The 19,166-nt window shown below is 35.6% G+C and overlaps 1 protein-coding gene across 6 annotated transcripts in view; it reads right to left on the reverse strand.

The window, feature by feature from the left end:
* Positions 1-963: 963 nt before the first annotated feature.
* Positions 964-19,166, reverse strand: part of CCDC14 (coiled-coil domain containing 14) — a 43,098-nt gene continuing 24,895 nt past the window's right edge. For 2 of the 6 annotated variants that reach the window (XM_059887261.1, XM_059887265.1), the window contains 4 exons: positions 17,988-18,129; positions 14,069-14,151; positions 7,283-7,706; positions 1,758-3,058 (listed from right to left, as the gene is read on the reverse strand). In XM_059887261.1, the coding sequence (XP_059743244.1) occupies positions 2,137-3,058; positions 7,283-7,706; positions 14,069-14,151; positions 17,988-18,129 (1,571 nt within the window). In that variant the 3' untranslated portion in view covers positions 1,758-2,136. 6 annotated transcript variants of the gene reach the window in all.

The raw sequence follows: 19,166 nt of genomic DNA on the forward strand, positions 1-19,166 counted from the left end.
GGTGATGGACAGGGAGGCTTGGCGTGCTGCAGTTCATGGGGTCCCAAAGAGTAGGACATGACTGAGTAACTGAACTGAACTGAGTGGCTCAGTGGTAGAATCCACCTACAATGCAGGAGACATGGGTTTGATCCCTGTGTCAGGAAGATTCCTTAGAGGAAGAGATGGCAACCCACTCCTGTATTCTTTCTGGGAAAATCCCATGGACAGAGGAGCCTGGCAGGCTATAGTCCACGGGGTTGCAAAGAGTTAGACATGACTGAGCATAGCTCATGCTTGCTTGCTACCATACTGGGGCTTCTTTCTATTTTAAATTTCTATGAAAGTCATTGTCTATTCCCTCAGTTTTGCTAGGATCATATTCCATCTTAAAGTTTAACCAAATTCTTTCATGTTTTTGTGACATGTATGTGTCTTTTACCAAATAAACAGTAAGCGCCTCGTAAAGGTCCCTTGGGGACATCCCAGTCTCATTTGTTATCCAATCAAATTATTAATCTTAGTTAACTGAACCCATAAATATTAAAAAGTTTTCTTTGCATGTAAAGATAGCAATCTTATATTAAGGGTAAAAGAGGACAATCTTCTTGAAAGTCCCATGATAATTTCAAGAATTTACTTCTGCGTATACATAACAACTGAATATTTAGGTGTAGACATATGATACAATTTCCTTCCTTGCTTTACTATTTTGTATTTCTGAACTGTATTTCTCAACTTATGTGTTCAAGGCTTGTGACCTACTACCTCCACATAAACTAAGGAATTAATTTATGAATACTAGAAGAAATTGAGAAGGAAATGGCAACCCACTTCAGTGATCTTGCCTGGAGAATCCCAGGGACGGAGAAGCCTGGTGGGTTGCCCTCTATGGGGTTGCACAGAGTCGGACACGACTGACTCGACTTAGCAGCAGCAGCAGCAGCAGCAGAAGAAGAAATGATAAACAATAGACAATTCTGTGAAAACAGCTTAAAATTCATTTAACATTTAGGCCTAAGAAATCTCTTTCTATAAAATCTGAACATGTTAAAGAGACTCTGTCTCGGTCTCTGGAAGTTGTAGCCCCAACACTTAAAAACAGCAGGAGGTGGTTCTGGGACCAGCAGAACACTCTATGCTAAAGCCTGCCCAAGCACCAAATAAAATGACACCAGGCAGGCGACTTGTATGAAGTATCAGTCACAGCACAATATGCAGCTTTCTGAGAGTTAAACTGTGCTATTTACATGGAAGGAGATGACACCAAATAGTTAGAAAGTGCTAGTTTAGAGAAGCAGAGATCAACCTAACCCATACCATTTACAGAATAGAGAATGCTCTCAGCTAAAGTGCTGGGGGGAAAAAAATCGGCCCAGAAAGGCAGAAGTACAATCAGTACAAGATTTATAAAATCCATCATGTTCAAATATAATGACAAAAAGCAAATAAACACTTATTTTAAAAAACAAATTTACAAAACCAAAACCTATCTTAGCATTTTTTTTTATTAGTCTGACTTTACCTTTTAATGATCTTCAATGTATCTGTGACAAAAATAAATAAAAGTGCTAAAGTGTTAAGAAACCATATGCTAACTTAGGATGTTATCTGTATTTTTTAAGACCAATCAACATTTGTTTTTTTTAAAATGGAGATACTGGCATTTTTTCTCTTAAAATAAATGTGTATATGTCTCACCAACAACACCAGTCTGTAGCACAGAACATCACACATTAAAACACAATGCCATTAAAAAACAAACAGGAATCCTGAAAGAGAAAAAAAAAACTCTAGTTTTAATATAGTAAATTGTACCCGGAGACTCCCTTCCCATTATCCTTTACAACAACCAGAAATTCCTTCCAACCTGTATTCTTAGCCCAGCAGAGTAAGAATAAACTCTAATAATACTAAATTTTATTTATAATACAGCATTTTTCTAGTAACACACAACCTTTCTTCTCTTAACATATGTCAGTTTCTTAAGATGACTTGTTTTTATAAGCTCTAGTGTCAATATATTCCAATGATAAATGTATTATTCATACAATTTATTTCACACATAATATAAAACTTTTCTCTAAAGAAATTTAAAATATACATTCAATGTAGCCAAGTTCTATTCTTAAAAACAACTTTTCCTTTCTTCTGAGCTTATTTCTGCAGAAGACCAGTCCTTAAGGACTTCTGGAGTCTGGCAATGTTGGCATCCAGTGCTGCAAGGCCGTTCCGGAAGTCTTGCTCATCACGAGACGTGAACGTGGAGAGAGAAGAGATGCTCCAGTTAGAAGTTAACTCAGAGTTTAAAAAGCTACCGTCAGAGACTGCACTGCTTTTCACCTGAACGTTGCTGTTCTGACAAGCGGAGGGGCCGTGACAGGCCGCCGATTCCTCCTCAGGGGCAGGAGGGATCTTGCAAATGGCTTCCTTTATTTTCTTGAGGAGCTGCTTGTCCTCCAGATCAGCTGTTCTGCAAAGTTTGTCAGGTGCATCTTCCTTTTGGCAAGAGGAACAAACTCCAGGTGCACACAGTTTCTTTTCTTTTTCAGCAACAAGTCCACTGACCGGTTGTGGTGGAGCTACACTGATCTGGGCTTGGGGGGATAATCTCTTAGACAGGGGTGATTTCTTTTTAGGAGTGCTTCTAGCAAATGGAATGTAAATTGTTTTATCCAAATTATGCTCATCTTCTACTAAGGTTGTAATTTCACTTTCCTCATCAGACTCCCGTTTTGAAAGGGCAGGAATAATTCCAGGGGCTGATACCTCCTCCATGCTCCTGGTATTACTATGCTGAGGGCCTTTGGAGGGCAGAACATTTTCATAAGGTCTATCTGGCACCATGTTTTCCTCACTGTCAATTGTAGAAACAGGCTCTGGATGTGTAATAAGAGTGTGATCTGGTTCTAACTTACTTAGGTAGCTCATTATGGAAGTGTGAGCAGAGATTGGGTCATGTTGATGTTGCTTTTCATAAATGTTCAGAAGTGATTTGGTAAGATTATTCCCAGGCTTGTAGCGAGCAGTGTCCATACTAAGATCTGAGAGAAGCTTTGCCATACTGCTCTGTAAAGTTCTGTTAAGAAGAATTTAGTACACTAATTATTTCTTTTTACCCATTTGTTTCATTTACTTACATATTCCTCTCATCTTTAAAAGAAAGTATCTCAGGCAAGCACCTGGTTCTTAATATGGAAAAAAGCAACTAAAAGCACAAAATCACAGAATATGCTCTGCAAAGAGTAAATTAAAGTAACAATTGATAAAAGATCTTAGTCTGCATCAAATCTAATACTATTATATCTAAAAATGGAGGCTTAGAAAAAATTTTCTCTTAAGGTAGAGATGCTTAATATTCTTGAGCAACACTGCAAAATGGTAAATATACTACCCATTTGTTAGTGGATTGTGTTAGTAACTATTACTCTACATTCAAAACATATATGGAAAGGACATTAGAACAATACTGGCGAAAAAAAGGATAGTTAGACATAATTTAATTATCCAGTATAATTAGGTATAACTGACAGCTAGACTCCAGGGAAAGTGCGATATAAGGAAAACCACACAGGGTTTGAAGTCAGACAGAAACTGATTCATATCCTAGCACTATTGCTAGCTGTGATCTTGAGCAAGCTGTTCAACCTTTCTGAATCTCAAGTTCCTCAACTGCAAAATGAAGATAACTACTTCACATTTAGAATGAACATTAAATAAGATAAAATAATAAAACATAAGGGTAAAGTGCTTAGCACAGTTTCCATCTGGTGACAGCTTTTATTAGTAGTCCTCTTAAAACCATTTTATACCAAGACCTTAGTCTATTTGAATGGAATCATATATATTCTTAAATATAGATAAGAAAAAGAAACACACCAATTTAAAAAAAAGATACAAAGAACATTAACAGGTAATTTTAAAAGATTACAATGAGTCAGTAAGTATGTTTTAAAGTTTGACTTTTATCAGAGAAATTAAAATTTTTTAAATACGATTTTTTTTGGCCTATCAAGCTAACATAGGAAAATAAGAATATCCATTGTTAAAAAGGCTTGGAGAGGCAAAGTGGGAGTGTACACTCCCCTAGCAAAATAGCATTATATCAGAAATCTTAATATTTTTATATCCCACACCTTTAGACCCACCAAGTTGCACTTCTAGGAATTTAACCTACTGATATTCACCAATAGGCTGCACCCAAAGATATATTTACAAAGATGTAATTTATAACAGAAAATTGATGAACTTAATATCTTTATCTTCAAATACTGTGGACTGATTCAGGTATATTACAGTCTTACTACATCATAGCCATTTTTTATAGTCATTTGTAAAGAATATTTATTGATAGGAAAATGTTCATTATACAAGGTTAAATTTAAAAGAGTAGGCCATACGCAACACAGTAACAATACTATTTTTGGAAAAAGTTATACATGTCCAAATAAAATAATAAAGGGAAATCTCTGTATCAAACAGTTAGCAGTGATTATATTAATATCTTTGGATATAGAATGAGTGATTCTTTTCCTACAAAAGGAAAAAAACATTCTTTCCCAACCTGGCATACACTGTCATCTTAAATATGCTATGTCTTGAGTTCTGATTGCCCTTTAAATGGCAATGGCTCCAGCCACTTTTTTCGTACCTCTTTCAAGAAGCTAACGAGCTACTATTAAAAGATAAAAAGCATGCTATAGAAACCATCTTTGAAGAAGTGCTGTAATGAGTCATGACCACTAGTTAATTCAACCAGACAGCATACTGACATTTTTATTTTCATTTATTTTTAGAAAAGAAATCCTTATGTTGAAGTTCCTTTTCAGACTTAATTAGAAATATTATCTTTGCTCTGTACAAAATTCACAATACAAAAAGGGACATGCAATAAGAGTTTAATCTCTGGAAATTAAATGCAATCATTAAGTTTCTCATGTGTAAACAAATGTGACTTACAACTGTCTTTGAAATTAAAAGAAAAATCTCTGTAAATAAAGAGATAAAACTATGCCAAAATTTTAAAGGAAGCAATACAAGCACCTAAATAGCTACCAAGTAGATATATCTGTGTTTCTATTACATGAGACTCAGCTAAACACAATGATTTTTAATGCTTGGAAAACTGGTGTATTTTCATAAAAATGTAAAGTCCTTTCTTGGCTATTTATAAACCTATACTAATTTAAATAAATATCAGCACTTATATGAGTGCTCTTAGAAACTATCAGAAGAATATTTACTACTTATTTACTGAAAAATATATTAATTTTCCTCACATTTTAATGGTATTATAACATGCATTCTAGTAAAATCTAAAAATAATAATAAAGATGTATTTCAAAACTATTCAAAGTTGGAGAAGAAATGGTTTAGGAAATTTGTTTAGCACTTGTATGTGAAACTTCTAGCTCCATTATCCCTCCCCAGTAGTCTGAGAAAGGCATTTAAAATTTTTGTCAAATCTCTGAGACTATTTAACACATGCAAAAAAAAAAAAAAATACACACACACATATTTGACTGAGGTTACATGGCTATAGGAAAAAGAGATGGAGAAGGCGAACATGAAGATTTATCTGTATTGTCAAGTGTTGTTGACTTATGCTCTAATGTCAGAAGTAAAATGTAAATTGTCACAGTAGCCCACCTATAGTACTAGGGATATTCCTAATTAACTGAATTGCCTAGAGTAACACCAAACACATTACAAGTCACCAATGTGGGTGAATTTTGACAACTAAGCTCAAAGAGTATTCTTTGTCTGTTTTGCTCTTAAATTTAAAAGGCAATCTGGTCTGAGTAAATCTTAGCATTTTTCTGGACATTTCTTAGAAATAAAATCATAAAATATGTGGTTTTTTGTGATTAACTTCTTTTACCATAAATACTTAAAGATAACAAAGTTTTTACCCTAAATTACTCTTCAGAAAAGAGAAGATGCTTTTCTTTAGAGGCCTTATAAAGACTTTCATAAGAAGAGGCATCCTCATAATTAACTTGGAAAAAGAGTGGTATAACCCAATATTCCAGAAACTCTGACTAGAGCCTAATTAACACTAACACTACATGGATACAAGAAGTACATTTTGCTTTTCTCACTGTTCAAAAAAAGTTTGAGTGAAATTATTCTGTGAAATATGAATGTGGGGGGAAGCAATATTTCTATATTAACATAGCTTATATAAAGTCATTTCAAATGTATTTACAAAACTAATAAATATTCTTTATATATATATAGGCTTCCCTGGCAGCTCAGCAGTAAAAGAATCCATCTGTAATGTAGGAGATGTGGGTTTGATCTCTGGGTCAGATAGATCCCCTGGAGAAGGAAATACTACCCATTCCAGTATTCTTGCCTGGGAAATCCCAAGGATAGAGAAGCCTGGCAGGCTACAGTCCTGCCAGGACTGCAAGAGTCAGATACAGTTTAGTGACTAAACCACCACCATGTATCTATATATCATTTATTCTCTAAAAATTATAACTCAAAGTGGGGAAAAAGTGTATAATTCAAAACGGGTCTTTTCATTTGAAATACAAAGAAGATTGTTTTATATTCAGGATTGCTTTATATTTAGAACTATGACTTTCCAGGATCAGTCAAAAGCATGGTCAGATCTGATGATATATAATTCAGGCCTAAAATAACTGACTTCTCTAGGACTGAAAAAAATCAGTTGAAAATCCAATTTTTGTCAACCACCTCAAGAGAAAACTGAACTTTATAAAAGAATATCATATAAAAATTGAGTGAGGTGGTTCTATTTATTTAAGACATGTTAAGGAACAAAGGAATCTTAGAAATTATTATCAAATCCCTCATTTTACTAATGCAATGAATAAGGTTCAAAGAGGCTAAATAACTTACCCAAGATCCTATGAATGAGGGCTTACTGTGCTAAGTGCTTTTCATGAATGATTTCTTAGCCCTCTTATCAACCCTAATCATGCCCCCACTTTATAACTAAGGTTTAGAAAGGTTAACTATCTTGCTCAAAGTCATACAGCTAATAAATGATAGAGCTGGAATTCCACTCAGGTGTCTCTGGCTTCAGAGAGTTCTTAACCATTTGCTAAACAAGTCTTCAGTTCCTCATCAGACTCCTTTGCCAGGAATCACATGGTTTAAAAAGGAATTTAGCCACGTTTGAAATTTAACTGGAACAGAAGAAAAATATCCTTAGAAATTAGCAAAAACACTGAGAAAAGGATAAGGTTAAGAAGGCAGGTCTGAAATTATTTTGAAGTTTATAAATATATCTAACAAAAGGCATAAGTTATTCAAATAATGTCAACATCACCTGGTTAATTCTCTCAGTCGAGTCACCTCAGCATCACGCTGGCGTAATGTTATTCCCAATATCTGATTTTCCTTTTCAGCAGCTTCTAACTTAAACCGGGAGCTTTTCATATTGACTAAGGCTTCCTCCAATTCTAAAACAACAAAAGTTTCAGTTTCAGTATTACCTTTTAAAAAGTGACTGTGACTACAGTTCAAACACATACCAATTTTCATTCTTGTTGTCTCAATGTCAAATTGCTGTTTATTTTCAAGTAAAGTTTGATCTTTCTCTTTAAATATACCAGCAAATTTTTTGTTTTCATCTTTCTGATTTTCTATCACTTTTAAGAGCTCTTCATTTTTACTCTGCAGTAATTCCTGGCTCTTTAATGACTCCTGTAATTGATTTTGCAGTGACTTGTTCAATGATTGAAGAGAAGACACTGTAAGACAAAATTGATCAAATAATTATTACCTCAATTAAAAAGTACAAACCTGGGGGCGAGGTGTCCTGTCAGGTGAGGAAGCTTCTGCTGGAAGATGCAACTCAAAATTTAAACTGAACTACTGCGTGCAGCTCTGCTTCGTCACCCAGGAGCAGTTCTTTACCACAGGGCCGCTCTCATTCCCCAATCCAAAGTCTCTGTGGCTGGAGGTGCACCCCGTGGGGGAGGAGGCAGATGCGCTGGTGACCGACTAGATCAAGCCCTGAGCCTCTGGAGTGGGAGGACTGACTCCAAGACCGCAGACTACCAGAGAACTAACCCTAAGGGGTATCAAATAGTGAGAACTCACACAAAGGAGACCACTTGAATACAAGACCCGGCATCACCCAACCACCAGTAGCACCCTGTGCAGGACATCTCTAAACAACAAACAAAGCAAAAATACAAACCCAATCATCAGCAAACAGGATTACCACCTCACTCACCCTTGCCCATGAGAGGAAAAACAAACAAACAAACAAACAAACAAAAACTCAGCACAAATCCCACCCTATACGAAGCTTACACAAACCACTGGACCAACTTTAGGAGGGTAGAAACCAAAAGGAAGAAAGAATTCAACCTTAAAGCCTGAGAAAAGGAGACCTCAAACACAATAAGTTAAAAAAAAAAATGAAAAGGCAGAGGAATACTACATAAATAAAGGGACAAACTAGAAACACAGAAGTCCAAATAAATGAAGAGGAAACAGGCAAACTACCTGAAAAAGAATTCAGAATAATGATAGTAAAGATGATAAAAAACCTTGAAAACAAAATGGAGAAAATGGAAGAATCGATTAACAAAGACCTAGAAGAATTAAAGAATAAACATACAGAGACAAACAACACAATTACTGAAATTAAAAATACTCTAGAAGGAATCAATAGCAGAATATCTGAAGCAGAAGAACAAATCAGTGAGCTAGAAGATAAAATGGTGGAAATAACTTCTGAAGAGCAGAATAAAGCAAAAAGAATGGAAAGAACTGAGGACAGTCTCAGAGACCTCTGGGACCATATCAAATGCACCAACATTCAAATTACAGGGGTCCCAGAAGAAGACAAAAAGAAAGTGTATGAGAAAATTTTTGAAGAGATTATAGTTGAAAATTTCCCCAACATGGTAAAGGAAATAGTCAATTAAGTCCAAGAGGCACAAAGGGTCCCGTACAGGATAAACCCAAGGAGAAACACACCAAGACACATACTAATCAAACTAACAAAGACTAAACACAAAGAAAGAATATTAAAAGCAGCAAGGGAGAAGCAACAAGTAACAGACAAAGGAAACCCCACACACTTAACAGCTGATCTTTCAGCAGAAACTCTGCAAGTCAGAAGGGAATGGCAGGACAGAGTTAAAGTACTGAATGGGAAAAATCTACAACCAATTTATTGTACCCTGCAAGGATCTCATTCAAAATTGATGGAGAAATAAAAAGCTTTTCAGACAAGCAAAAGTAAGAATTTAGTACCACCAAACCAGCTTTACAACAAATGTTAAACTGACTTATATAGTCAAGAAATACAAGAGAAGAAAAAGATCTACAAAATCAACCCCAAACAATTAAGAAAATGGCAACAGGAATATATATATCAATAATTACTTTAAATGTAAATGGATTAAATGCTCCAACCAAAAGACACAGACTGGCTGAATGGATACAAAAACAAGACCCATATATATGCTGTCTTCAAGAAACCCACTTCATATCTAAAGACACATACAGACTGAAAGTAAGAGGAGGGAAAAATATATTCTATGCAAACAGGAAGCAAAAGAAAGCTGGAGTAGCAATCCTCATATCAGACAAAATAGACCTTAAAATAAAGAAGATTACAAGAGATAATGATTACATGATACAAGATTACATAATGATCAAGGGATCAATCCAAGAGGAAGACTTAACAATTGTAAATATCTATGCACCCAACATAGGAGCACCTCAATACATAAGACAAACACTAACAGACATAAAATGAGAAATTAACAGTAACACAATAACAGTAGGAGACTTTAACACTCCACTCACACCAATGGACAGATCATCAAAACAGAAAATTAATAAGGAAACACAAGTCTTAAATGATACATTAGATGAGATGGATCTCATTGATATCTTCAGGACATTCCATCCAAGTGCAGAAGAATGTACGTTCTTCTCAAGTGCACATGGAACATTCTCCATGGTAGACCACATCTTGGGTCACAAATCAAACCTCAGTAAATTTAAGAAAATTGAAATTGTATCAAGCATCTTCTCTGATCACAATGCTATGAGAGTAGATATCAATTACAAGAAAAAAAACTGTAAGAAACACAAACACATGGAGATTAAAGAACATGTTTCTAAATAATCAACAGGTTACTGAAGAAAGCAAAAGGGAAATCAAAAAATTTCTAGAAACAAATGACAGTGAAAACAACAAGTCAAAACCTATGGGATGCAGCAAAAGCAGTCCTAAGAGGAAAGATTATAGCAATACAATCCTACCTCAAGAAACAAGAATTAACATCAAATAGACAACCTAACTTTACACCTAAAACAACTGGAAAAGAAGAACAAAAAACCCCCAAAATTAGTAGAAGGAAAAAAATCGTAAAGATTCGAGCAGAAATAAATGAAAAAGAAATGAAAGAAACAATAGTAAAGATTAATAAAACTAAAAGCTGGTTCTTTTGAGAAGATAAACAAAATCGACAAATCTTTAGCCAGACTTACCAAGAAAAAAAGAGAGAAGAATCAAATCAACAAAATTAGAAATGAAAAAGGAGAGATTACATCAGACAATGCAGAAATACAAAGGATTATAAGAGACTATTCAGAGAAGGCAATGGCACCCCACTCCAGCACTCTTGCCTGGAAAATCCCATGGACGGAGGAGCCTGGTGGGCCGAAGTCCATGGGGTCGCTAAGAGTTGGACAAGACTCAGCGACTTCACTTTCACTTTTCACTTTCATGCATTGGAGAAGGAAATGACAACTCACTCCAGTGTTCTTGCCTGGAGAATCCCAGGGACGGGGGAGCCTGGCGGGCTGCCGTCTATGGGGTCGCACAGAGTCAGACACAACTGAAGCGACTTAGCAGCAGCATAAGAGACGATTATGAACAACTATATGGCAATAAAATGAGTAAACTGGAAGAAACGGACAGATTCTTAGAAAAGTTCAATCTTCCAAGGGAAGATATAGAAATTATGAATGACCCAAATACAAGCAGTGAAATTGAAGCTGTGATAAAAAAAACTCCCAAAAAACAAAAGCCCAGGACCAGATGGCTTCACAGGAGAATTCCATCAAACATTGAGAGAAGAGCTAATGCCTATCCTTCTAAAACTCTTTCAAAAAATTGCAGAGGAAAGAACACTTTCAAATTTATTTGCTGAGGCCACCATCACCCTGATACTAAAACCAGACAAAGACAACACAAAAAAAGAAAACTACAGGCCAATATCACTGATGAACATAGATGCAAAAATCCTCAACAAAATCTTAGCAAACAAAATTCAGCAACACATCAAGAAGCTCATACACCATCATCAAGTTGGGTTTATTCCAGGAATGCAAGGATTCTTCAATATATGCAAATCAATTAATGTGATACACCATATTAACAAACTGAAAGATAAAAACCATATGATAATCTCAATAGATACAGAAAAAGCATCTATTTTTGCTTTTGACAAATTTGACAAAATTCAGTACCCATTTACAATTAAAATTCTTCAAAAAATGGGCATAGAAGGAACCTACCTCAACATAGGAAAGGCCATATATGATAAGCCTACAGCAAACATCATTCTCAATGGTGAAAAACTGAAAGCATTCCCCCTAAGATCAGGAACAAGACAAGGGTGTCCACTTTCACCACTATTATTCAACATAGTTCTGGAAGTCTACAGCAATCAGAGAAGAAAAAGAAATAAAAGGAATCCAGATCAGAAAAGAAGAAGTAAGGAATCCAAATTGGAAAAGAAGAAGTAAAGCTCTCACTGTTTGCAGATGACATGATACTGTACATAGAAAACCACAAAGACAGTATCAAAAAATTATTAGAGCTAATTGGTGAATTTAGCAAAGTTGCAGGATACAAAATCAATACACAGAAATCACTTGCATTTCCATATACTAACAATGAAAATTCAGAAATAGAAATTAAGAAATCAATCCCATTCACCACTGCAACAGAATTAAATATCTAGGAATAAACTTACCTAAGGAGACAAAAGAACTGTACACAGAAAATTATAAGACTGATGAAATAAAGACAGTATAAACAGATGGATATATTACCCATGTTCCTGGGTAGGAAGAATCAATACTGTGAAAATGACTATACTCCCAAATGCAATCTACAGATTCAATGTGATCCCTAACAAATAACCCAGAGAAGGCAATGGCAACCCACTCTAGTACTCTTGCCTGGAAAATTCCAGGGACGGGGGAGCCTGGTGGGCTGCAGTCTATGGGGTTACACAGAGTCGGACACGACTGAAGCAACTTAGCAGCAGCAGCAACAAATTACCAACGGCATTTTTCATGAAACTAGAACACAAAATTTCACAATTCATATGGAAACACAAAAGACCCTGAATGGCCAAAGAAGTGTTGAGAAAGAAGAGTGGAGCTGGAGGAATCAACCTTCCTGACTTCAAAATTAAACTACAAAGCTACAGTCATCAAGACAGTATGGTACTGGCACAAAACAGAAATATAGACCAATGGAACAAGATAGAAAGCCCAGAAATAAACCCATGCACCTATGGGGACCTTATTTTTGACAAAGGAGACAAGAATATACAATGGGGCAAAGACAGCCTCTTCAATAAATGGTGCTGGGAAAACTGGCCAGCTACATGTAAAAGAATGAAATTAGAACACTTCCTAACACAAAGACAAAGACCATACACAAAGACAAACTCAAAATGGATTAAAGACCTAAATTAAGACCAGAGACTTATAAAATTCTTAGAGGAAAACACAAGCAGAACATATGATGACATAAATCAAAGCAAGATCCTCTATGACCCACCTCCTAGAGTAATGGAAATAAAAACAAAAGAAAACAAGTGTGACCTGATTAAACTTAAAAGCTTTTGCACAGCAAAGGAAACTATAAGCAAGGGGAAAAGACAATCCTCACAATGGGAGAAAATAATAGCAAATGAAACAACTGACAAAGGATTAATTTCCAAAATATACAAGCAGCTCATACAACTGAGTGCCAGAAAAACAAACAACCCAATCAAAAAGTGGGGAAAAGACCTAAACAGACATTTCTCCAAAGAAGATATACAGATGGCTAACAAACACATGAAAAGATGCTCAATATCGCTCATTATTAGAGAAATGCAAATCAAAACTACAATGAAATATCACCTCACACCAGTCAGAATGGCCATTGCCAAAAAATCTACAAACAAATGCTGGAGAGGGTGTAAAAATAATAATAAAGATAAAATGTTATTTATAATTCTGCTGTACATGAAATGAAAAAGATTTCTGGGACATGCTTTACCAATCTTTCCTTTGTAGCATGTGAGTTTTTGTTGGGCTTAGGAAAAGTTCCCAAGAATACAAAAAGAAATCCCTGTCTTTTCCTCTAGTTACTGTTTTTTTTTTTCTTTTCTATTACTTTAAGCTCTATGAGCCATAAGGACAATCTGGCAACATCAGTCAAAACTGAAACAGTAATACTCTGACTCAGCAATTCTATGGCTATAATCTACAAAAACAGTCACACATGGGCACAAAGACATGTACAAGGGTTTTCATTGGAGGATTATCTGTACTAGGAAAACAGGGAAAGTATCTAGATATCTATCAGCAGAGGACTTTAAATACATTACAACAGAACTACATAAACAGAATATATACTTAGTTTTAATAAGAAAAAATAATATTTATGTATTTTGATAGAGAAAAATATCCACTACATAATAAGTGAATAAATGCAAGCTGCAGGAGTGTGCAATCTCATTTTTACAAAAGAAAAATACATATGTAGTTCTACTAGGACTCATCTGTTAATAGTAGATATTCAGTAAGCATTTATGAAATAAATCAATTATAAATGAACAGGAGATATGTGAAAGGAAATACAGACTTTTAAAAAAAAATAGGATTGAATTATCGGGAATAGCACAAATCTTTTATTTTTGTGTTTCTATACTATTTTAAATTTTAATGAGTATCATTCCTACTTTTTTGACAAATAGTCCACTTAAGACAAAGTAATTAAGAAAGTTCAATTCTTTATCAACATTTTCAGAGCCATAAAGAGTTCACAATCAGTCCTCACAATTCTTTTACCTACATTCAAGGCTGCATTCCAGAGAACCAGATGCCTTTTGAGTTTTTTCTCGTTCTCTAAGTTGCTGGTTCAAAATTCTCAATTGCCTAAATGAAATAATGAAGAAACATGAATGCAAGAATCCCAAGCTTATTTTAGAGTATACATGTGACAGCCTATTAAAATAGAGAACATAAACAGTGGCACCTACTAGGAGAGCAGAAGTCCATCTTGTCCCTAAACATAAGACAAAAACCAAACAAACAAAACCACACTACTGCTATTATTTTAAGACCTGAAATAATTTTTAAAAGATTGCCCAGGATGGCATAAAACCCCCCTTCAACAGAAAAAGGTTAACTTATTTTTCCTCTTCCCTTTTTTGTTCTCTTATCTCTTCAGTGATTTCCTTGTTTTTCTATTTCTTTCATTTCTATCTCCTCTTACTATTTTCTTCTGTCTTCCTTCTCCGGAAGTATTTTCATTACTGTAGTGATTATCTACTTTTAAAAGATCTGTTGTAATTATGAACCAGAATTCCTACAAGGACCAGCTGCTATCAGACAACTAACTGCTTGGTTTGTCACGCAGTGTAAAAACTGGGAAACAAAAACTTATGCTGCTACTAATTTCTTTAATAGATTTAAAGGTTAATGGCTTTATTTAAGTAAAGAGAATGCCAATAAGCACCACCTCTACCTCACAATGAACTTCATAATATATAGCTGCTTCGCAAATAGGAACATACAAAAGGAACTGCAAGTGTTTACTTCTAAGAAGTTAACATTAAAAAAAAAAATCTCTAATACCTTTTGAGAATTATTATCTGGAAATATTCTGTGCTAAAGTATCACTGTTACGAAATCTAAAACGATAGATCCTACCTCACATCATTTGTATATATTCATTCAGGTTGGATTAAAGAGCTAAACATAAAATATAACAACAAACAAACAAAACTTAACAAGTTTTAGGTGGCAATCTACATAATCTTAAGTGGGAAAGGCATTCCTAAGCAATACTCAAAATCTAGCAATCATCAAGGAAAAAAGTAAAGGATTTAACCACATCAAAACTGAAACTTGTTCTAGAATTAGCAGTCTGGAAGAAAATATCTGCTACACAAATAACAGACAAAGGGGCTGTAACATTGAAGAGCTCCTACAAATCAGTAAGTAGGGAAAGAAAACATGACCAATGATAAGAATGGGCAATTCACAAAAGAAACAGAAGAGGCTGATAAGCATATGAAAAATTCTCAGCCACACTAGTATGAAGAAATACAAATATAAAACAGGAGATATTTTATGACCATAGGATTCACAAAAATAAAAGGAAACAACACTGTAAAATATATACATATATATTTATTTGGCTGCACCAGGTCTTAGTTGCAAGATCTTTAGTTGTGTGTGTGTGTGTCTCTCTGACTCTTTGTGATCCCATGGACTTAGTTGTGTGTGTGTGTCTCTCTCTGACTCTTTGTGATCCCATGGACTTAGTTGTGTGTGTGTGTGTCTCTCTCTGACTCTTTTGTGACCCCATGGACAGTAGCCTGCCAAGCTTCTTGTCTATGGGATTTCCCAGGCAAGAATACTGGGGTAGGTTGCTACTTCATTCTCAAAGGAAATAACACTTTTTGTTGGTGACAGGATAAGGAAATGAAATATCTCATTTGGTAGGAGTCCCTACTTGCTCCTTCTCAGGTTTCTTTCACAGGCTTCTCCTTCTGTGTTCTCTGCTTAAGAAGCTGTTATTCCCCAGCAATGCACCCTTGGTTGTGTTTACACTCTGTACGTTCTTAGTGAATTGAACACTTACACGCTGATACCAAACCACTTGCTTTTAATCATTATTGTCTCCAGTACCTACACAGGGCCAGATCTGTAGCAAATGCTCAATAAAAATGTGGTCAGTGAATAACTCCCAAGCTTACATTTCTATCCTGAATCTTGTTTGTGGGTTCCACTCATACCATACATGTCTCCAGAGGGTCTAAATCTTAACTCACTAGTTCTCCCACTACATTTTCTAACTAAAAAATAAAATGAAATAACAATCTATTCTTCCTCTAGTAACTTCCATCTGGGAGGATTATGTTATCATGTGTCAAATTATCAGGCCAAAGCCTGAATGCCACACCCCAGTTCCTCCCCAGTTCCATTTCATTTCTTTGTTCCTCGTGGGTACATAATGGTCTTGTATTTTAGTTTAAAATCAGGAAATGGTCATGAGTTCTAACTTGCCCTTTAAATATTACGGCACTCACTAGCTTAACTGGAACCCCCCACAGCCTTCATCCAGGAAATTCTGGAATGTGCCACAAGGTCACAATGAATGGGTCACTACAGATATTTTACGGGTAGGGACCTGTGTCAGGAGTCTCACATAAACACTGTCCAGACCCAAACGCCAAACAAACAATGCAGCTAGCCATTTTTTTTAATGCCACAAGATGGCAATAAACACCAAGAAAGTCCTGAAAGATCAGTTTTCTGGCTAAAAAGGAACAGGAAGTTTCAAAATGTCCAAACAAGAAAAAAAAAAACCCGTTTTTGATTGAAAATGCTGAAAAACACTTTTGAATGAGCCTATGCATTCCAATTGTTATTTATAACAGAGATTATGGATGATTCTTTCCAAACAAAGATTAACAAAGAGACACAAAAATTCCTACTTCTGCTGGAAATCTCATTCTGCTAAAAAAAAAAAAGCATATCTGACAAATTCTTCATTTTTCGATAATTTCATTTTTGGAAGGTCAGGTAAACGGTGGCAGTAGCATGATATATAATCTTTGTCCTCTAAGGACACAGCCAAGAAATGTTGGTGCCAAGTCCGAAGAATTACGTTAGACATAAAACTAATACCTTTTAAAAAAATTAAACACAAGCAGTGACCAATAAAGTAAGTTTTATTTTCTAAAGTGGCTTATAAATTAGCTCCTAAAGCAATTTTAAAATGTTCTGCGACTTACCCAGTGTCACAGTGTACAAGAATTCGCCTGCCAGTGCAGGGGACACAGGTTCAACCCCTGGTTTGGGAAGACTCCACATGCCACTGAGAAACTAAGCCCGTGCACCACAACTGCCGAGCCTGCAGGCTGCAACTACTGAAGCCTGAGCACCGAGAGCCTGTGCTCTGCCCTAAGAGAAGCCACCGCAAGAGAAGTCCACACACCACAACAAAGAGCAGCCCTGCTTGCTGCAACTAGAGAAAGTCCACGAAAGCAACGAACACCCAGTGCAGCCAAAAATAAAAATCAATCAATCAAAGAAAAGTGTTCTAAGAAATAGAAACAAATAACAACTATTGATATTTCCTACGGTCACAATATCAAGATAAATAATACGCAGAGACTAAGTTCTGGGCTTCCCAGGTGACTCAGCAGTAAAGAATTCCCCTGCAATGTAGGAGACCCAGATGCGATCCCTGGGGTCAGGAAGATGCCCTGGAGAAGGAAATGGCAACTCACTCCAGTATTCTCGCCTGGGAAATCCCGTGGACAGAGGAACCTGGCAGGCTACAGTCCATGGGGTTGCAGTCGAACATGACTGAAGCAACTGAGCACAAGCACTGCATAGCCTGAAAATGAAAGTGAAGGTCACTCAGTCGTGTCCGACTCTTTGCAACCCCATGGACGATATGCATAGCCTAGACTAGCCTAATAAATATCCAGATGTAGTTCACTTTGCTCTCTATTTGTTACCAACCAAGCGACAACAGATGTGAAAAAGTTGTGAAAAAATACATACTAGTGGGCAGAAATAATGGAAGAGTTAGAGACTGCTGTCAGTATTTGGAAAATAGGGGATTAAGAGTATAAATACAGTAAGACTATGTCTATTTTCCTTACAAAGCCCTAGATATCTCATTAGGCATTTTTGTTCTGGCCATAGGACATCTTTGCATGGAGACAAAAAAGTCAAAGAGCAATTCTTACCTGCGTAAATGAGCGTTTTCACTTCTTAGTGGCTGCATGGCCAGTGCTATTTCAACCTGAATATTTGTGTTTGCACTTACGGCTGGAAGCAGAGATATACACATCTCCAGTTCTGTAATCACCCTCTGGATTTCTGAATCTTCTATAAAAAACAGAAGAAATGAGTAAACACAGTATTATAAATTGCTGTTTTGATAAGATTATTCATATGTATTACCAAAAAAGAAAACATTTCACATACATACATATGTACTATAAACAAACTCAACTCAGTTATTTATGAATTTATTCTACAAATCCTATTTTCCTTTTTCCTGCAGGCTGCACTTCCTTATTGAGAAGAATTCTAAAGATTTATGTTAAGTCACAGAATTATTATATCAGTGATTTTTTTTTCAGTTAAAGTGTCTAGTAGGAAGATGGTTATATATATCTCCTAGTCCACATGTTCCTATAATTACTAAAGGGTTTCTTATAATTGATTATAGTATTAACAACACAACCTTTGATCCTGGCATAAGCAAATAATTCACTTCTGGTGATTCATTTTGGAAATATATTGAGGGAGGGTCTACTAAGATAAGGTTTTATTATTTAATTTTATAAAGTAAATTTAACACAACCGGCTACACTTCATTTGATGCAGCATCAAAAGCAGTATCATTTTTGTCATTGACTGTGGGGAGTGGATGATTTGGGAGGTGGCAAAAAGATACAGGTAGAAGGTAGATTTTAGATCTCTTGTCCTTTTATTTTTGTTCATTTTTATTCAGATTTTCTGTAAACTGCTAGAGAAATGGTACAGATGAATTTATTTGCAAAGCAGAAATAGAGTCACAAATGTAGCAAAAAAGCTTATGTCCAGCAAAGAGGGAGAAGGTGGGATGAACTGGGAGATGAGGGTTGATATACGTATAGTACTGTGTAAAAAACAGATCACTAATGAGAACCTATGGTACAGCACAGGGAATCCTACTTGATCTATGGTGACCTAAACAGGAAGAAAATTTTTAAAGAGTGGATATATGTATACATACAACTGATGCACTTTGCTTTACGGGAGAAACTCATACAACATTGTAAAGCAGCTATACTTCAATTAAACAAAAATTTATGGGAAATGAAAACATTTAATAAATATAATATTAACTGTCTGATATCCAAAAGAGATAAAGTATT

This window comes from Bos taurus, chromosome 1 (genome assembly GCF_002263795.3).
Source record: "Bos taurus isolate L1 Dominette 01449 registration number 42190680 breed Hereford chromosome 1, ARS-UCD2.0, whole genome shotgun sequence".
In the NCBI taxonomy this organism is placed as follows: domain Eukaryota; kingdom Metazoa; phylum Chordata; class Mammalia; order Artiodactyla; family Bovidae; genus Bos; species Bos taurus.